At 40.3% G+C, this 21,111-nt stretch overlaps 3 protein-coding genes across 6 annotated transcripts; 2 read left to right on the top strand and 1 right to left on the bottom strand.

Annotated features, from left to right (window-relative positions):
* The first annotated feature begins 626 nt into the window (after window positions 1-626).
* On the top strand, window positions 627-10,480 carry atmin (ATM interactor). The gene is made up of 4 exons (XM_008405909.3): window positions 627-1,034; window positions 3,959-4,084; window positions 5,032-5,231; window positions 5,331-10,480. Exons 1-4 carry the CDS (start codon window positions 732-734, stop codon window positions 7,090-7,092), a joined length of 2,391 nt encoding a protein of 796 aa, XP_008404131.2. The 5' UTR covers window positions 627-731; the 3' UTR covers window positions 7,093-10,480.
* Window positions 10,481-11,587: 1,107 nt separating this feature from the next.
* Window positions 11,588-14,297, bottom strand: LOC103462880 (uncharacterized). 3 transcript variants are annotated; one of them, XM_008405915.3, is made up of 3 exons: window positions 14,171-14,297; window positions 13,828-14,027; window positions 11,588-12,454 (listed from the first exon to the last, which is right to left on the bottom strand). In XM_008405915.3, the coding sequence occupies exons 2-3, from the start codon at window positions 13,933-13,935 to the stop codon at window positions 11,681-11,683; spliced, it is 882 nt and encodes a 293-aa protein (XP_008404137.1). In that variant the 5' UTR covers window positions 13,936-14,027; window positions 14,171-14,297; the 3' UTR covers window positions 11,588-11,680. The 3 variants fall into 3 exon arrangements, with proteins under 3 accessions (XP_008404137.1, XP_008404135.2, XP_008404136.1); XM_008405913.3 differs by having other exon boundaries at window positions 14,117-14,295; XM_008405914.3 differs by having other exon boundaries at window positions 13,828-14,063; window positions 14,171-14,295.
* LOC103462879 (protein phosphatase 1 regulatory subunit 3E) lies at window positions 14,282-19,603 on the top strand. 2 transcript variants are annotated; one of them, XM_008405911.3, is made up of 2 exons: window positions 14,282-14,366; window positions 14,783-19,603. In XM_008405911.3, the coding sequence occupies exon 2, from the start codon at window positions 15,046-15,048 to the stop codon at window positions 15,928-15,930; it is 885 nt and encodes a 294-aa protein (XP_008404133.1). In that variant the 5' UTR covers window positions 14,282-14,366; window positions 14,783-15,045; the 3' UTR covers window positions 15,931-19,603. The 2 variants fall into 2 exon arrangements, with proteins under 2 accessions (XP_008404133.1, XP_008404132.1); XM_008405910.3 differs by lacking the exon at window positions 14,282-14,366 and adding an exon at window positions 14,517-14,645.
* The last annotated feature ends 1,508 nt before the right edge of the window (window positions 19,604-21,111 follow it).

Genomic DNA, 21,111 nt, shown 5'->3' with positions numbered 1-21,111 from the left:
AAAATTGGAATAAAGTCATATTTTTATTTCATATCCAAAAGAAATAAATTAACACTGCAGTTTTTTCTGTTATGTAATGAAATTTAGATGTGATTTTGGATTTGAAGTTTTGTTTAAGTGTAATATAAAAAGGCATGGTTTTAAAACAATATGTCCTGTAATACTACAATATTAACGTATAAACCAGATTTGGTTCCAGTGATGAACTATGCATTGACGTTCCTTTATAGTATTACACCATGCATCAAAAATCTATTGTTTTTTTGTAACTCAAGCGTGTTGCGAGTATTGTTACCGTTGTTTCAATTGCTTCGTCAGACAAGGTGAAAGATGAGGCCAACAGTAGCAGTTGTACACGAGAAAAGTATGGGTCGCTCATGTAAAGTTATTAAATAAATAAGCAAATGCTTTATTAAAAGCATTTTCAAAAGTTTGATTATGCAAAAAAGTACAAAGTATTAATGAAAACTTGAACTACAAACTCATATTTTTCTAAATAAATTATTTATTATTTGTTTGGTTAACATTTATGCTTTTAATTAGGGTCTAACTGAAAAAACGTCAGTCCTACTTTACAAAACGGAAGTTTGGAAGTTGTCTTGGACGTGACGAAGCTCCGCTTTGTTAACGTCATCGTAGTAAGTGGTGATTGGCTGAGACGCCTTTCAGTCAAAGCTGAGGGGACGTTTACCCCATGCTAAGGTCCCTTTCAGTCAAAACCGAGGGACGACATGCCCCTGTTCATTCAGTGCTCCTGCTGGGGGGGCTCTATGCGAAACAGAATGGACTGTCAACACAGAAACATGGCCGTTTCTGCAACGGCCAAGGCAAATGGCAGGCATAACTCGGCGGCAGGCGGCGTGAAATGCTGCGAGGAGCCTGTGCCGCAGTGTCGGGAAATAATAAAACCCACCATCATCGAGCTGACCAAAGAAGTTAGGACGAACATCCTCTGCACCGTGGAAGGATGTGGCAAGATTCTCCCCAACACACCTGCATTGAACATGCATCTGGTAAAGTCGCACCGAATAAAGGTGAGTAAAGCTGTACAGGTAAACATCCCAATATAGCTTAACTGTGGAAATAACTGCAATGCTAATTTGGCTAACTCGTGATGGAGAACGCCCCAAAACTGGAAAAACGCAAGTCATCCAACTTCGAATTAGCTCATTTACAGATGAGTAGTGACGAGATGACAAAAACTATTCGAGCTTTTTTCCAGTTTTATGAGTAATGCTTATGTAGTGACAGTTTGCCACTGGCTGGTTAGCTACATTTAAACTAGCTGTATGTGCTATCGTGTGTTATGGTTTATGTAGTTTTTGTTTTCTTATTGCAGCCACTTTAAGAGAAAAATAAAAATCACACAAAAAAAAACTACCTGCCATTTTTTTGTGTAATATACTTCATCTTACCCCAGTAAAATGCACGTGTATGGTTTTGCTGGTAGTACAAAACAGAAACGCCAGCATTTTGTCATTATTATACTGTTGTGTGTTTGCTTTTAATGTTATAATAGGTGTCTTTTATAAACATGACTTTTAAAAAAAAAACTTTTTACTTTCACTATTTTATGACAGTATGGTACAAGACAAATAATTTGAGAAAACAATTGAGCTCCTCCACCTCCTTCCAGCGGTCTTGCCATGTGCAGGAATGCCATCTTTGGGTCAGAAATAACCAATCACAGCTAGAAGGAAGGTCTTAGCCTGTTAATAGCCTTTTAACCAGGAACTTTGTAACTAACTGGAAAGGCTTAATAAGACATGGTATGAAAACCATAATAATAATAAACAATTTTTATAATCATTTTAGCAACAATTAATTCCTTTCTCAATAATCAATCAATGAAACCTTATGTTTCCACTGGTATTTTCAGCCAATCTCAGATGTTATGAACTCCAAGTTGATAGGTTGGAGGAGCTCTTTGCCTCCACCTTAACATTTTGCGCTCTCTGCTGATTCTCTTCAGGGCAAGGGTCACTTTAAAGTGTTGCTGCTACGTCCAGTCTGAAAAAATGTTTAACAAAATGTAAATAATACTTTAAATCTCAAAATGTCGACTGTATGAATACTTTGGAGCTGAACTCTATGTCACCAGAGAGTACAACAATCCTAGCCAAACAACAGAGCCAGAAATGTGCATGATCAGCCTTTTATATTAAAATCAGTGGGGACTAAGAAGGCCTGTTTTAATGTGAATAGTTGGCACTCTGTAAGGTTTACGTTGGTTTGATAAATAAAGTTGAAGTAGAGACAGTTTAAGCTCTTGGCTTAAAGTCAGACAAACGTCCTCACTGGATCGGACCTTTCTGTGGGTGGCTGTAATTCACTGTCTGCCCTCCATGAATGAAGTTCCTTTCTGGCAAAGGCTCCCCTTTGTCCAGTGACAGACTAAGCTCTTTGTTTAAAATAGGTGAATGTGAGAATTTGAATTAGCTCTTAGTAGCGAATGTAGGCAGACTGGAGAAGTTTTTTGTTTTTTTTAAAGAACCAGTAAACTCACTGGACTTACCATGAAAAGGCTGCGTTAGCCATATAAGCATGACGGACGGTGAACATTGTGGGTGTAGGCAAGTCTGGAAAATCATTAGATCGACTTCACTGAACCATTGTTTTGTTCCTGTTTATCACAATCCATGCAGTTAGCTTTAATTCCGTTGGTGTATCTGCATTGGATTTTCAGATGAAAGAAAGGAGCAAACTCTGACATTTAATTTGAGTGAAAACTTGGAGGCAGATCAATACGCTCCTTTGTGAAACTGCTATTAGTGGTGGTGATGATAGTCCAGTGGTGATGAAGTTCTTGGATGCTGCTGCTTCTCACTTTGCACTTCTTTTTTCTGAATTATTCATGACTTGAGGCTGCCAAACGGAGGCCTGGTGTTGGTATTTTCATTGAGGTAGCTGGAATGTTTTGGTTTGGCCATCTCTCTTGCCATAGAGTAGCTCCAGACTATTATTGCCACTCATAATTGTATTTTACAGTTTCTCAGAAGAGAGAAATGATCTCTGCAGTCACTACGTAACAGTTGTAGATCAGCTAGCTCTTTTAGCTACATGCTGATGACAAATATTTTGACCTTAAGGAGGCTTCAGCACTTAACCATAAGGTGATGGATCCAAGGCAACCAGCAGGAACACCAACAGTTCTTCATCTGGGCTTTTTGCTCTCTCGCTTCTCGCTGATAAAGCAGAGAGCCCTTTAATCATCATCCTCAGCTTGTCTTCTCCCTCTAGCGTTTCACCAGATGGAGATGACCTTGGCTGCTGAAAGATGACAGTATTTGTTGTGGCAGTGGTGCTGCCTGTTTATGATGTGTCGGATTCATTTAGTGGAGCTTCCTGGGGATATTAATCTGTTTTACTCAACATAACAACTGAGGTTCTTGAAATGCATTAAAGAGAAGTCACGGTGGCAACACATCTTGAAAAAATAATAAATGTTTTATGTGTGGGCACTTTAAATATTTCTGCTTTCTTATCTGTTACGGCTAATGATATTGTTTTTCAAGTCACTCTAAAAAAAGGGTCTTCAGACTGTAGGAAAAGCACACAGAGTCACAGCAGCCCGGCGCGTCGTCCTCATGCTGGTCAGCAGCTTCGTCACACTCTGCTTAGGGATGTCATCCCGTTTCTCAACAAGCATTTGTGGCAATTCAGTCAATGTGCTCACAGTGTCATAGAGTATTTATTGTAAAGAAGCATTGTTACAGCAATGAAGTGATCAACCACACACGATTTTAACTACTTTTTTTTTTTAACTAAGTGTATTTGGTTTAATTTTAACTTCTTGTTGACTTTGCAGTTTTGAAATGGCTTTAAATCACTACTGCATTTGTCGAATCAGAATCAAAGACTTGTACATCTTTAACGTGTAAAAAAAAAAAAAGGCAACCATTTTAAATGTCTTTGTTTTTGTTGTCTTTCGGCTTTTTGCTGTGACTAACCTCTTCAGGATGGAATTGTCAACCCCACAGTCAGAAAGGAGATGAAGGGCTCACAAAAACTTTACTGCTGTCCCATCGAGGGCTGTCCCAGGGGCCCCAACAGACCTTTCTCACAGTTCTCCCTGGTTAAGCAAGTAAGTACTCTCACCCTAAAAATCCAATGATTTCTTAGCCTCTTTGTACCTTTCTAAAAGACTGTCTTAACCCATTGGTGATGTGAGACTCGATTAAAAATAAATAAATAAATCAAAGTTTCCTCCACTTTACACTAAACCCTAAAACAAAAACAAAAAAATAGCATGGTGCTTTTGTTCTTTCAGATGGTTCGATTGTTTAGATCAGTTGCATTTCAAACAATGAAATATTTGAGTTGTTTGATTTTTTTTTATTTTATTTTTTTTATTTTACCACAAACAATTTATTTAATATGTCTTCTCAGGTTTGCTGAAAACCTGAAGAAGTATCTACATCTGCCAGGTTTTGCAGTGACTATTTTAGTAACAAGACTTCCTTATGTAAATTTAATGTTCTACATTTACTAGGGCCTCATTATATGTGGTTACCAACTGCAGCTTGCCGTTATCATATCATACCACAGTGCCATCAAACCATCTGTCTAATATTTAGTAGGTCTCTATTAATCTGCCAACACATCATTCGTGTTTGAGGCACATCCTGTGAGTTTCAGGGTGGGCTCTCTGTGGATCAGGCATGTGGAGTTGCACCCTGCGGGTGTTTGTTCGCTTTGGGATTTATGAAGTCAGGCCAATTGCTTGGACTCTTAGGCATTTGCACTGAGTCCGTATTATATGGATAGTTACATTCTAAAAGAAAGAGGGAAAGAAACATGCCTGGTGCAGCATGTTGCCTTGTTATGGGAAGCTGTTGCCATGAGGGATTGTGCTTTGCCTTCAGCAGCATGTAGGTGGGTGGTATCCTCATGAATGCCAGAAGCAACGATTCCCCCAACAGAGCATTGTTTAGTCATGTAATAATCATTGTTCTTCCTTTTTCCTGTTGGTTTTGGTCTTGTTAATATATCTTTTTTTTATTATTATTACTTTAATATGTGTCATTGTAGCATTACATGAAGATGCATGCGGAGAAAAAACACAAGTGCTCCAAATGTAACAACGGCTACAGCACAGAATGGGACCTGAAGAGGCACATCGAAGACTGTGGGAAGACCTATGAGTGTACATGCGGCTGCCCCTATGCCAGCAGAGCTGCTTTGTTGTCTCATATCTACCGGACTGGTCATGAAATTCCTACAGAACACAGGCATGTAAAAAAAAAAAAGAGCGCAAATGGGATATTGTTATACTCACGGTTTATTGATTGATTGCTCTTCACCTAACTTGTTTTCTCTTTTGTTTACAGAGTTCCTCCTGTAAAAAAGCGGAAGATGGAGAAACTTCTGAGTGTTTCTGAAAAAGTGAAGGTTCACGATTCAACTGTTCAGACGACGCCCGCTGCTAAAGAAGCGACGGAGACGGCTCTCCCCTCTGATTCAGCCGTATACGTCCTAGAGCCAACGAACCAGAGCGCCAACCCCCACAAGGGTCTTCAGAAGTTGCTCCTCCCAAAACCCAAGATGGCTTTGGTCAGCGTTCCAGTTATGCAGCTGGCCCATCTGCCTGTCCTTCTTCCGTCCACCGAAGGTGGCCCTCTGAGGTCTGTAGTGCTTGCAGTAGACAACCAAGGCTCTGTGAGCACTCTTCAGCTCCTGCCACAAACTCCAGGAGCGGTCCTACCCCAGCTCGATGTGAAACGTTTAGCTTTCAAGGATTACATGCCCTCCTCACGTTCTAGCCAAGGTCCTATCAGCACAGGGGTTCAGGTCAGTCTGGATCCTGCAAGTCCAGACGACTGCGGCGTGGCAGGACAGTGCGGCAGAAGCACCTCTACAAACATACAGACGGACAGGTCCTACTTGTCAAAAATGCCTCCGGTGGCCGGAGACGGAATTGGACTGTGTTCTGCGAGCGAGTCCTCAGTTTCGTCCTGCTCCCAAACAGACATTAGTGTGAGCGCCCAAGTCCTCCTGCCAGTAAGTGTTGAAACTCAAACGTTCGTTTCCAGAGCCAAAGCCACATCATCAGTTGGAGCTCAGACTGACAGCCAGTGCCTGAGTCAAATTACTTCGCCCTGCTCATCTGTGCTGCCTTACAAAACTAAGCAGACGCAGACATATTTTGCAATGCCCCAGCTGGAAGAGAAGGCTCAGGATCAGGCCGCAATGTGCTCCGATCTGTTTGAGAACGACTCTCTCAGCGTTTCTACCCAAACGTGTGCGGATATAAATGAGACCCTCAACGCTGCTGGAAGCAATCTGTACGAGGACTCAAAGTCCGTGGGTGGTTTGTGTTTCGGAGTGCAGACGCACGATCTTGGTGGAAGCAACATGGCAGATAATCAGACCCAAACAATAACCCTTTTAAATGATCTGGAGAACATTTTGTCTGATCACCAGGTCATCACAGAGGCCTCTGCTGGCTGCGGGTCCGGCCCAGGCTCCGTTCAGGAGCAGCACAACGGAATAGACTTTGACTTTGAGGAGTTCCTTAACGCTGTGCACATTCAGACCCAGACGGAGGAGAGCGAACTGGGCGTCCTGGGTGGCGACACACCTCTGGGATCCCTAGACATTCAGACTCAGACTGATTTCCTCCTCATGGATGAACTGGACCAAAGTGAAGGACAGAGCCGGTCTCAAGCCAGCGATCTTGAGCTGTTTGACACTCAAACTCAGACTGACCTCGATTTCCTGCTAAATACTGGAAGCGGCATGCCCCTGAGCAACATCCTGCGACATTCGAGCTTTTCTATAAGCACAGAGTCCTCAGATACTGAAACACAAACCGATCTCGCCTCGTTTGCGGGAGGTCCTTCCTCACAGGCCCACGCGGGTCAGGGCGAGCACGGAAGGATGCTGAACAGCACAGAAACCCAGACCATGACCAGTCAGGCAGAGGGCCTGGGGCACCTCTTCCTGACCAGCAACGAAACACAGACTGTAATGGATGACTTCCTGTCAGCAGACCTGGCATGGAACATGGAGTCACATTTCAGCTCCGTGGAAACCCAAACATGCGAGGAGCTTTGTGCTCTCTTTCAGCACTCTGACAAACCAAACACCTGAAAAGCCTCACAGGGAAGTTTTTCCCCCGAGCCGCTTGCAGAACAGGGTTATGATAATACCGCTTTCTTCCAGAGGAATGAGTCTGTGTTGCTCTAGTAGCCGTTCGACCATTCCAGAGAGGGCGTCACTTCTGGAGCATTTCCAGGTCTACATCCTGATGCGGGGTTCCTGCACAGTCTGGAAAAATTACAGGATTTCATTTGACCATTTTGCAGGTCTGGAGAAGTATGAAAAGAAGAACGCAGAGGATGGGCAATGTTTGATTTTTTTATTTTTTTTTTTCCTGACTTTTTCTCATTTTTAATTTTCAAAAGGACATAAATCCAATTATGTTTCATGAATGCTGTGGCTTTTGCATTTGTTTGTTTTTAAATTAATTTCTTTCTTTGATTTACTACACAAGAGCTTGATGTACAATTCTAGCCATCCAGCATTCAGAAATCAAAAAAGGAGTAAGACATAAGACAACTTCTGATTAATGTTTTAATACAACAAAAAAATGCCACACAGAATCCAGTTTCAACACTGTTTCAGGATGTGTGGAACCTATAAATAAGGTTTCTATTCAAGATCTTCAAGGTTGATGATTTTGTGTTCAAACGTCCAGAATGCTATAAAAAGTAGAACAAACTCTGGAAATTTCAGTCTGGAAAAAGTATGAAGGTTCAAAAATGAAAAATATGTAGAAACCCTGCTGATAGCTTTGGTGCACTTTATTAGATCAGTGGGCGTGATTTATTAGCTCCTGTGACAGTTTACATATTTATTTGCACACAGAGTAACATGTTGTACGTGTCTTGTCTGAAATGCCATTTAAACCCGTATATTTCCACCGCGAGTGGTTTGTGACGTCACGTCTTTTACAGTTTAGTTTTTAAATCGCCAGGTGTTAAAGCTTCTCGAACTCCTTGCATCTCAGCTGTGTAGGATGCAACAACATACATTGTTTACATTTAAGAAAGCGCATGAAACCTTTACAAGGTTGGCCGCACAACACGGCTGTCTTCTCTGCACTTGTGCGTTTGACGGCTGCCCTCCTTGAAGTTACTGCCGGCCTGAGGAAGGCTGTACGCTCTGCTTTACATGCTCTAACATTTGAAGTTTTATGAACGACATGAGCGACGTCTTAAGTTAGTTTTCCTCTTAAACACTAAGTTCGCCTCGACGTAACCGATCCTTGCTCCAAGCAGGTAAAGTAAATTTAAAATATACAAGTATGCATTCATCTGTGGCACAAGTTTAAAAAAAAAGTAATTGTTGAACAGTAGTGAGTTTTTGCACACTTTTTTTTTTAACTTATTTTTATTGAAATGTGATTGTGATGTTTAATGTTGTGGGAAAACTAAAACTTTATTTAATTTTATTTTTTTGTTGCTTGTAGGTAAGCACTCCAAGTCGTTTAATGGGTTTGGCTGTCATTGTCTTTGACTTATTCATTAGCTGGGTGTAAGTTCATACAGTACAGTAGCAGCACTGTGTGCTGAAGCAATCATGTATTGTTACTGTGCAGTAAAAGGTGAGTTAGGCCTAGGATTAGCACTGTTACTGTATGTTTACCACCCGATAGAATGAAAGTAATATCCTTGAGATAACTTTTTAATTCTGTGTCTTGTTCAAAAGTGGCAAAATTACATTTCTTTTTCTTTTTAAATACTATTGAACATTTTACCTCACAGCAGAATTGATTATGTTTGTAAAAGAGAACATAACCTTATAGGCCTTTTTTGTTTGTTTTGTTTTGTCTGTGCCTTAATTCTGGTATTGACTTTGGTTTTGTTCCATAATAATTAGCTGCTTTTAGAGAAAACGCAGACTACGAGCATATTTACAACATCCATTTGTCCCTACATTGCATGCGTAATCAATTCAGGAGGAATGTTGTCAACATGGTTGCATGATGTACCAAAATATTTCTGATTGGATTTGATCATTTTGTCGCGTGAAATGATTGCTGTTCAGCATATGATTTCAATAATAAGTTTCCATCTTATTATTTAATGGGTAAGTAGTTTTGTTGTTACAAACAATTGGAAACTGAAGAATGCATAGAAAATAGCACAATGTCTAAGTGTACCATACTCATTTAAATTTTTTGCACATCCTAAATGATGATGGATATTTACCTATCTTAAGTTTAGTTTTTTGTCACATTGTAAATTTGACTATTTATTGTTTTGAGATCTTCTAGTTTGTGGTTTTTGAATTCAGAAGAACACAGCATTGCTGTTTCCAGCTTTAGTGGAACAGACAAATGCCTCGCTTTAAAAAGAATATGTTTAATCTTTTTTGGTCTTAATTGTCAGCAACAGTATTTTCTCCCTGTAAAAAGGAGTGCATGCACAATTTATCTTTAGAGGAATTCAGCTTCAGTTGCCTCAATGCGTAGTTATCGGTTGCCTTGATTATTTGTTGAAGCTACTCTTCAGTTGTCAATAAATATTGGGAAAAAAAATGTTGCTATCTTTTTTCAAAAGTTTAAAGAAGTCATAAAAAGCTTTGAGAGCTGCATGTTGACTGATGCACAATGGAAACCATACAAACAAATGATTTAAAATTGTTTTGTGCAAAAATTAGAATGACTCAAATTCCAATCTAGTCTAGAATTGAATATGCACACAATATTGTGCATATTCGATTCTAGACTGTTGGGTATTGCAGGTCTAGGTGAAACTCAACCTTTAAAAGTCTGATTTATTATGTTAGTAATTAAATACAAAAAGTCAAACTTGCAGATGTATTACACCCACTGATGTTTTTTTTTCCAGGATTACTGATCATTTTCATTATTTGGCTTATATCTAACAAATCCCAGAAAATCAGAATATTACATGATTCATTAATCATATGTAGAAATGCTTTGCACACATTGATGGATAGAAGACTACTGACTTGACAGTTGACCGGTTGTTTATTTATTGCTCCATATTAGCTCCTCTTTTAAGATGAATATTATTTATTTGCATTCTATTTGGAAATCAAAGCCCCAGAGTCATGCTTTTCAATATGTGGGCACTTGCGCTTAAAAAAAATCCTTCCTTATTGATTTTATGTAATACTTAATTTCTTTCTAGAAAACTACATTTTGGATAGTGGATATGTATGGATTTGACTATTTGAATTGAATTGTTGAAATAAAACTAACTACAACTGACAATAGCCTGAGTTATAGAAATAAACCTTTGACAAGTTGGATTAAAATAATTGTTAAATTGAAGGTGAAAAATTGAAAGCTATTTTCCTATAGTATTATGATAAAAATTTCAATATATCTTAACCAAATGTTCATGCTGATTTGTACTACCTAGTTGGCATTAAGAGGATCAACATGGCTTTAAAGTCTAGATGATTTTAATGTAATATTTAATAAAGCCACAATCTGAATCAGGAACTGAGTTGGACTTGTCATTGGATCTCTTTGCATTGCTGCCAGGTAACTAGAACAGCTGTTAAAGCACTTATGGGAACAATTTAGAGCAAAATGCAGCGTGGGCCAAAGGATGTGATATGCAGGTTTAGCTGTTTCTTGTTCACATTCCTCCTTTCTTTATCTTTTTTTTCTTTTTGTTTTGTTTTTTTGAGGTGTTTTTTTTAGGTTAGATTTATTTATTTTTTTATACATATACAAAAAGTGTTTTAATGCTCATTAAAAAAACATTACATTCGCCTAGCAAAGAAAAGCCATTTGGTTGGCAGGGTGTCCTTTAAAGGAAATGTTCTTTGTCTTTTCAAACATAACTGCAGATGGGAAGGAAACATTTTGAATTTATTTTGTGTTATAAAGGTATTTTGCAAACATGTTATTTTTTATGACACCTGTGTCGATTACAACTGCACCGTTACTGATAATGTTCCAGAATTTGGAAAATATCTTAAACCAGTCGCAGTTGAACCGTTGTCACTGACAGCTCTCGGGAGGTTAATTTTAGACCCTTTTGTTCCTGTTGATTATTGCTTGCAGTAGATATTAAGGATATGGAAAGCAGCAAACGTATTGCTTTCCTCCTACAGCTTGCCACAGCTTCATCATCAGCTGTCTAACGGTTAATGGTGATAGATGGTTCTTAAGCAACCAAATGTGGATGACCTATCCAATCCGAAAAAACATTTTTATAGTTATTCACCTAATTTACTAGTCTTGAGAGGCACAAACTGTAAAAATGAGTATTATTCTAATGCCTTTAAAATTGCAAACAATTAACTTTAGTGCATAATATTTCCTCGGTGTGCTTAAATATATATGCTATCATTATCCTTAATTCCCTCTGCAGCTCGTCTTCAACTCTCAACACAACTTAAAATAGCATTATATTCCACTGCACTGGGACAGCAGATATTGTGCTCCGCTCATCAGACACATTGGTGGTTTCAGATTGCTTTAACGCCGAAATTGGTAATACAATAGCCGTGCACACAAAATTCATTATAACCAACAGAAATAGTCGGTGTGGAGTCATCGGAAACACTGAAAGAGGACCGTCGGTGTATAATAAAACGCTTAAACTTTCCATGCATTTATTTGATTGAATTTGACCATCAATGATGAGACGTTTGTTTCAAAAGCCTCATGCAACACACAAAGTTCTGATTCCTAGATGAGCAGACTCTTGGCGGGCACCAGGGATTGAATCATGCCTCGTGGCATGTTCTTCCCCAGAGAGTACACCGTGGGATGCAACGTGTCCATTTTGGGAGATATGGATGATTTCCTCCTGTTTGGGACAGAAACACAACCACTGAGGGACAAGTTGGGGCTTTGCTGGCGTTGCTGATGGCTGTCAATTGAGGCTGAGGAGGACCTGGGACGCTCTAAGTTAGCCGTAGCATTCAGTCCTGTCCGAGTTGCTTTGATCCCCTTCTCGAGCCTGCAAAGGCTTTTTGCATCTGCCGTCTTCTTGCCTTTGTTGTCCTTCTGGAGTGAACTGATAGGAGGTAAAAATTTGAAGTTTTTGATGGGAACCATTGTGACGTCATGCCTAACAGTTTGCTTCTGAGCTTTCAAGGCTCTGCTCTCTGACGGAGAAGATTGTGTGGTGTGGCGAAGCACTGGACTTGTCTCTCGTGCCACACATTTCTTCTCCAAGAAACCCTGTACGGATTTCTGAGTGGCGCTGTGGCGAGGTGACGTTGCTTGATCTTGAGGTTCTAGTTGTTGGCTCGGCGATGCGGCTTCCTTTACGCTAGGCTGGCCTGCATTCGGCTTGCAGTGCTGCTCCATCAGGCTGGCTGTGCTGCCTACTTTAGGGGGCGTTCGGTTGATCCCCGAGGTGGCCAGGCTTTCAGCCTCCTTGTTCTTTGCCATGTCCTGGCCCTTCTGATTCATCATTAAGCAGCACAAAGGAGAGACTCTGTCCCAACCGTGGACCTGTTGTAAAACCAGATTTGAGATTAAACTGAGCAATAGTTTTATGTCTAGACATAGAACCTATGAAATGAATTACTCTTGAGGCTAGCAAAGAGAAATGATGTATGAAACTTTTCAAAGCACGAGTGTTGCCAGGTAAAGGTGTTAGTAGTGTAAATGCTTTTTGGTCATTTTAATAATTTCTTGTAACCCCTTGGCCCTCTCCTATTTAAATAATAAGTTATAGTTAAAATATATTCATATCTTTCAAAGGTGCATACATGTATTTCTATTTTTGATCTAATAATGGAAGCAATGGACAATTTTTTTTATATTTATCTAAAATGCTTTGAGATTATAATTAAATATGTATGATCAAAATAATATAATTAATCTTCTTTCTGATTTGAACAATTAATTACATTTTTACAGGAATTTATATTTATTGGGCCCGAGGCTTCATTGTACATATGGGGATAACAATTAGGGATTCACTAATTGTTCACCAGGTGAAATGAAAATGTCAACCAGGTTTAGTTAAAAACGATATTTATTTTTTGGAGACTCACAAGTCAGGCTATCACTTGGAATTTTTTAGATTTCTCTAGCCGATTTGGATTATGACAGATTCTCTAGGACTAAAGCAGATAAACAAGAAAAATAAGATCTTGGCTCGAGGTATGTAATCTGACAAAGTATTTTTTTAAAAAATGGAAAGAATTACAAAATTACATCTGCACCGTTTTGAGCACAACCACTGGCAGAAAATCCCCTTTCAGCCCTCTGGCTTTCATTTGTCTTGAGGAAGTGTTGAAGTGGTTTGAAAAGAAAGTACACCAAGCAGTAAGTACACAAAAAAAAGTCACAGACCTCTCACGAAGAATTGTAAAGGACTGGTGTTAGTGTTGGAAAATGATCATGCCAAACTTTGGAACTTAATCCAGGAGAAAGGTTGTTAAAAGGCTTGAAGTTTGAGTTTTAAAAAAAAACTAATAAATAACTAAGAAATCTGCTGATGCTCAGCAATGGAAAACTGGCTATTTTAGGTTTTAAGTGATTCTACACCAACCTGATGTTAGAGAAGTCACGCTTAAGTGTGGAAAGTCAATAAAACAAAAAATGTGATAAATCTTTTAACACAGATTCGGATTGGTTTGGGTAACGTTTTTCTCAGAAACTGTAATTTGAAAGTCAATGTATCATAAAGTTATAGTTTGAAGCATTTAGATGTGACGAGCAGAAGGACAGGGAACATGCGTTTTCACAGTCCTGTATAAAAATATACTCTTTTCAAAAAAAAAAAAAAAAAAGCTCTGATACACTTATAAACTACAGAAGTAAAATTACGTCAATAAGACAGACGGGGGGAAAAGCATAAAGATTACATTACTTACAGCATGTTCCCAACCGGGGTAACAATGCCACTCATGTGGCTCCAGATCTCTGATGAAGCTCTGCTCACTAATATCTAGGAGGGCATCGATATGTTTCCTCTCTGGCATCTCCAAAAGCTTTGACTCCAAGTCTTCTATGTCTATTGCTGCCTTGTCATATTTGTGTTGCTCCTCCTCGTCATTGTTAACTTGTGGTGCGTCTTAGGAGTTGATATGTGATAATGTATAATCAAGTGCTGTTTCGGTTAACACAAGATACAATTCCAAAGCTTTTACTAACCAAACTCACCAGAAACACTCACACTGACTCCTTTTAACATTTTGAGTGCGTCAGTCCACTAACCTCTCAGAATAGCATGCCGTTACTAGTTGTGTTTACTCCTGAACTGCAGCGGAGGAAGTTGTGAATGCCTTCAGAGAGCAGCGGTGTCGTCGTCATGGTAACGGGGAGAGTGTGACGTTGGGACCACGGAAGGGAAGGGGAACGACGCAGCAATAAACTCGGCAACTAGAATATATAATTACTACACCGACAGCATGTGAGTGGTGAATGTAATTAAATACAGTACTATATTTTATGAGTTTATATTTGCGCATGCGTGGAAATCTCTCGAATAGAGCAGAAAGCTCCTTAGAGGTGAATAATATTTTTGAGTTGCGTATGTGTTTGAGCGGAGCTGTATTTTATAACGTCGAAGTGAGAACGGGGAAGTTAACAGGGTTTGTTGCTTCATAAGGAGGAAACCATTTTGGTCAGTTGATACGTGAACTTCTGCACGTAGGCTGTTGTGTACGTCAGTACGCTCAATTCATTCAAGGTAGCTCTCTGAAAGGAATGCTAGCTTACTTCTTTAAAATGCAAGCGGCTGTTACTGACGATTTTTACTCGCTCTCTCTCTCTCTCTCTCTCTCTCTCTCTCTCTCTTTCTCTCTGTTTCTGTTTTTCATTGAGCAGAACGTGAGCTCGAGTTGCCATCTCCCGCAGCGGCAGTCCAGCTCTCAGCTGCGGAACAACAATCGCTCGGTTAATTGGTCCAGAGCTGCGTAGTGTCAGCATCTGACGCAACAGGAGCGCCTATCCGCGAGGGCGACACTGATACCTGAGCACTTTATGTCTTGACTCGCCGGGTGCACTTTCATCACGACCAGCTCGGTTCTGCAGTGCAGGTCGCCCTGGCGCTCAAGCAAAGCCCCGGTGTGTGCGTCCCGTCCGTGGAAATGCTGCCTCCGAAGAACTGCCTCCCGAGGAACTACAGCTGCATCGCGGGGCTCTTCGGAAGCCTGACCGCGGCCAACCCGAGACTGGAGGATGGAGAAGAGTGCGATGTGATGAACGGCTCGTGTGAACCCATGGAGAACTCGGTGGTGGACGAGAGGCCACGGGGCAGGGAGATTTTTCTCAAGACCCCGCAGAGCCCGAATCTCCGCCGCAGGTGCAAGTCGCTCCCTACGCCTATGGAGAGAGCAAAGTTGGAGATCGCACGCAGCAGAAGTCCGACCAGTCAGAAAAAGGTGCGCTTCGCTGACTCCCTGGGCTTGGAGCTCATAACTGTGAAGCACTTCGACGATGCGGACGACCCGGAGGTGCCGGAGCGCATTTTGGCGAAGCTGCCCAAGGCGACACTCCATCACCTGGACACAAAGTTCCCCCGGGCTACTGCGCAGTCCGTGTTCATGGAGCTGCAGTTCACAAACCCAGGCACGCTACCCGACTTCGAGCAGAAAGTCAGAGAGGTGAAGGTGCTGCTGGAGACGGTGCAAACGGACGACTTCACCCTCTCCGGCTTTGTGCGCGTCTTGAATCTGGCCTTTGAGAAGAGCGTCTCTTTGCGCTATTCCCTGAACAACTGGATAACCTTCATGGACAGCTTGGCCACCTACGTTCCAGACTCGAGCGACGGCGTCACTGACAAGTTCAGCTTCAAGATTGTCATGCCCACCTACTTAGATAACGGGGGCACCTTGCAGTTCGCCATTAAATACTATGTCGGCGGGCACGAATTCTGGGACAATAACAACGGGAACAACTACAAGGTGCGTCGCCATCGGCTAAAGATGTCGCCACCTCGGGAGTGGGAAAATGGTTGGATCCACTTTATCTGAGTGATGGGGCTCTGATTTTACGCACCCGATTAAGTGCGTTATCTGCGCGTAATGATCTCCGGGTAGACCTTAATGTAACGACTGTAGCCTGTTAAATGTTTGGATTCATTTCTTCTGTCATAATTAGCCACTAATGCTGTGACAGAAAATATTGACCCATGCTATTTCCAAACAGCTGCCCTGTTGTGATAATATTACATTGACTGGTTGAGCCTGACAGGGTCCCAGCAGGAGGGGCGGGGATGCTGTCTGATATTTCTTTTTTTTTTTTTTGCCTTGATGTCAGGGCTCGGAGAAGCTTGGTGCCCTTTGGGGGGTGTCATGCTCAAATGATGTAATATGCCACGGAAAACGCCAGCTTCAGGCTTTACAACTCACGTCAAGAAAAGTTTTAACATTTAGCTGCTTCGATTTTGCATTTTTGTGTAGCGTGCTTATAGATTTAACGGTAAACAGAAAGCCTTACTGCAGAGCTGTCTGGGTCCGGAGTCCCACAGTGATCTCCTGCAGTCTCTGAACACCTCTGCTGAAACGGAGGACAAAATCTAAATTAAATAATTTAACATAGATTATATAAACATCAGAGATATTAATATAAAAACGATATTTTATGTACTAAATAATAATTTCCTATGAGATTCTATCAAAAAAATGCCTTATTCTATTTGAAATATATGTTATTTTTGTGCAACATTGTCACCTTTTGGAGAAAACTAACTATTAAATAGTTATGAAGTGATGTATCCAGCCAGCATTTGTGTTTGGTCGCCATGTGAATCTTGCCACGGCTGGTTTGGAAACTGAAGACTTTAAAGTTTTATTTGTGACTCATTGAGGCTGATTAGCTCAAACATTCTCAAAGTACCAAGATAAGAAAAATCCTACTGGGGTTTTTTTTAAGATGACCTTGATATTGTTACCAGATTTAATCACAATTCATATTATAGTCATTTTTCCCCCCCTGATAGTAAATGGTACAGTTATTGCACAAACCTAGTTTTAAGTGGACCCTAGTGTACAATTGGCTTCTTGTCTGGAACCTACATGAGTGAACTACAGATGAGAACCATGAAGGCATGTAGCTGGATTTCAAATTAACATTAAGAAAACTATTTCAACTTTAGAAATACATCTAGGACCCATATGGACGCATCAAAGCTGTAGACAATCCCATTTGGGACCCATTATACAGCACAGGTCCTTCTTGAATGTGCTCCACATGTGAAGGGCGACGTTAGTTGGGTTGTAATTTGCCTTCGTCTTATTTTAATCTGTAGCATTAATTCGATATTATTTCCAGACATCAAAACAGTGCAATTCTTTTAATAGGGTTGTGTTTATACACGATGGGAACCACTTCTTCTTACATTGCTGTCTTGAAAATGTTTCTTTCCACCGACTACGCTGCTCCGACATGGTTGTTCTTCCGATCAGGAAAACGTATGCAGAGGCCGTCTGAGCAGTTAAGTTTACCTCACTTTATTTACGTACTTCCTCCTCTTCAGGTCAACGGTGGTGATGGAACAGATGGTATTTATAGTAATTATTTTTACATTCAAACGAAAGCGTTTTATTGTATATTCACAGATGGAAATATTTTAGATTCTTGATTGCACTGTTAGCGTTGTTTCCACAAGGCAGTTTTGTCTGTAGACAAAGTAGCTACTACAGATGCCTGCTTTTAAACAGCTTCTGCTGCTGTAAAGGTACTCGATAGTCATCACTTTGCAAGGACGTTGTCCCTCTGCACTTCACAGGAATGACCAATGTCAGCCGTTATTTATTTCTGCAGCCCGTCTCACCGCTTGTTTTTCATGCCGTCGTCACGGATTCATCTGATTCATGCTGTGGGTTTCTTCCCAACATAAATTGGTCCTGCAGATATATATTTTTATTGAATTCTTTTTAACTTGGTCCCCTGTGCAATGTGTGCACTCAGTGCTTATAGTGAACAATAGCTTGTAAATAAACTTGAATGCAGATACCCACTTTGCTCTTTCCTCTGGAATGATAATGCTTGAAACAACAGGAAGCAGAGGAAGAGGAGGAACACTCTTTGTGCTTTTAATTCCAGCTCTCTGAGTGTAGTCTGAACATCACCTTGGCCTTTATTTACATCCCCCGGGGCCTCAGTGGAAAGTTTTTCCACCGGAAGAGCCCGGAATGTGGATGAAGGCTATTCCTGTAACCACTTAGCTTGGGGTTCGGAGCTGTTCCCACTATGAGTCCGTCGGTGGTGTTGGTCTTCAACTTTTGACACATGTCAACACCCAAAGACTGAGGCTAATAATTGGCTCTGATGAGGTGCGAGGGAGACTCAGTGACATTTGCTACCACACATCTTTATTATGTACATAGCTGCAAATTGCTGTGGGTATAAAAGGTCTAGTCATGCCAGATTCTGTTGTACATTGTTGAAAACAACGCGTTGTCCGCCTATGTGTACTCGTTGGTCAAGTGGTGTAATAGAAGACAGCATTGATTTTCAAAGGTGAGATAACAAATAGATAGAAACACCAAAAAAATATGTATCCCAGCCAACAAAAAGTGAGTTTCTTACATCGAAGACTTCACCGCCACCTGATCGGATTTTCTATGTTAGAAAAATCTGATGAGGTTTCTTAACTTGAATGACTTTTCACATTCTCCTTTCTCGTGGTACTAAATTGTAATAAACGTGCACAAGTCAGTTTTAGCTCGATGTTATTGTTCTCGGTGCCTCCCGATCATAAAGTCAACAAAAGGGCCTGAGGTTTCATTAGACACTCACCTGTATGTAAACATCATAATTTGCATCAAAACACAGAAATATGTTACTGTGTATGTAATTGTGTCCGTGTTTCACGCTGAATGTCTTCCTATTGGTGTTCTGTGTATTTTTGAAGCATTTCCAATCCTTATTGGTGCAAGTGGTTCAGTCATTCGATGCTGCAAAATTATAGGAAGTTCTCTGAGTCAATTAGCACACACAAGTCTAATTGTAGAGCTGGAACATGTTATTATGTTTAGTCTTGCAATTGTGAATGTTGGTTGGATTTGCTTGATTTTTACCCTGATATTAGCCAGAATTTCAGTCACAAATCTGGAAAAAAAAATAAGGCATGTGCACTTTGTTTTGATGCAAACTGCTCACTGTGTGAGTGAGTATCACGGTTGATGGGGGACGCAAGTGAGGAAAGATTGTAGACTTTATGAACTCTGGACAGCGGCTAGGGACATGTAAAGTCTGAATAGGAAATGTCAGATGCACTTTGGTGCTCGATAGCTTTTTGCATGAATGGCTCATGATTGTAGCTAAGACTGAGATAGTCAGAGTAGGTCGAATGCAGGTAGAGGAGGAAAAGGGATGTGTAATTGTCTAAAAGTTTCTCTTTGGAAATCTTTTCCAGCTTTTAGCACATTGTGCTGCTCTTGTGTCTCAGTCCGTCTAATGTATTATAACTTGATGACACTGGTATTTTTATTATTATTATTATTTATCTTCTTTTATTTGCATCTTTTCAGAACTATTTGTTTTAACATCTACACTGTGAGTTTCGTGTCCTTTATTCTGTGAAAGTTCTATGTTTGCACGTTAAGCAGAAACGTACTGTCATGTCTACGTTTAGCTTGTAATGTAATTCCATATTTTGTTAAATTAATGCTTAATAAAAGCTTTTGTGATGGAAAACAATCTTTCTCTGTTTCTTGAGCTCACGGCCTCCCAACTAGAAGTGTAAAAATATTTCTCGGTTCTTCTAATTGACTGTATTCCCAAGTAGTTTCAGTAGTAGGTCAGTCAGACGTCTCATTTCAGTAGACCTGCTATTGGCTGCCATTCTTGAAGCAGATCTCTGCAGCGGGTTTCAGCACGACGCCATTATGAACCTGCCTAAGGACATGTCCTTGAATTGATTTCTGCTCTGACACCGCTCCTCTGTTTACAGGAAGGGGCGCTTGAATCAGGAAAAAGTGCAGGAGAAGGTGCCATAAAATGTGAGCAGCATTTCATAAAAACTAAAAAAACAAATGTATCTTATGTGATAAAGACTAATAGTACAGTTCTTTAACCTACAGAGAACTAAGGAAGGTGCATTTTGCTTTTCCTTGAACATTAATAAAGGTTATGTTGACAGAAGATAACGCCTCTGTTTATGAAAAGCAGAAGTACACGGTCAACCATTATTTCTCGCTACCTGTTCATGTGCACACACATGCATCAACAGCATTTCTTATCGTATATTTAAATTCTTCATATGCAGACCTTTTTTCTTTATAGCCACACAGAGCTTAACACTCTGAGGTAAACATTGGATTCACTGTCTTGCACCGAGGACACATGACGTGTGGATGGATGGGGTTCAAAGCACTGGCTGTGCAGTTAAAGAACTCCTACTGATCCATGGAAAACACGGCCATGTTGGATCTAACGTGAAGCATCCACACTTTTTATTCCGACATACATGTTTTTCTTGATCTGTTTTGGCAGTAACATATTTACAAATCCTCTATTTTTTTGCAAACTGGGCCAGTTACTTAAAATATGCTAATTATAACTTGAGAAGATCATACAGCAAACCCCATTCAAGAGTTTTAGGAAGACTTATATGGGCTGTCTGAATACATAAACTGTGCCTTAAGCTTATTGAATCTCTATCCTGTCTTCCTGATGCAGTAATAATGTACAAAGAGCCACTAAATATTGAGAGCATATACCGTGTGCCGTACATGGACAGTATTTCCAGTAGGCCCACATTTCTAAAGGGAACAATCCTTTTGGGGGGATCTCAAAAAACATTCTGGTCAAAAACTGTAAGACATAATAATTGAAGTGAACGAAAACAAAAAGTGTTTAAACATATATGAGAAGTAAATGTTTAACTTTTTGTATTGATTTGCAAAAATAATCTTACTCTTGGATTATATTTTATGTCTTGAGATGCAGCTGAGTTAATCATCCAGAAGGTAAAATAGCAAACACCTTTTACTAAAAAGAAAGTTTAATTAGTTTAAGTTGGCCTTGCTGAGCACCTGTAAAACAAACCAAGAATAATTGCATTACTGTTTGCGTTTGTGCAACAGATTAAGTCTGGGTGTGTTGCACCTGGGTTTCTGGAGTCATATTTAGAACATGGTGGTTAACATGTTAATCTGTTTGTTAACCAGCAGAGTGCCGTCACTGAGCGGTCTTGGCTCAAAGTC

The sequence above is a fragment of the Poecilia reticulata genome, chromosome 3 (genome assembly GCF_904066995.2).
Source record: "Poecilia reticulata chromosome 3, P_reticulata-male-v2, whole genome shotgun sequence".
NCBI classification, from domain to species: domain Eukaryota; kingdom Metazoa; phylum Chordata; class Actinopteri; order Cyprinodontiformes; family Poeciliidae; genus Poecilia; species Poecilia reticulata.
The sequence above is the reverse complement of the archived record's forward strand: the minus strand, read 5'-3'. Positions and strand labels throughout refer to the sequence as shown.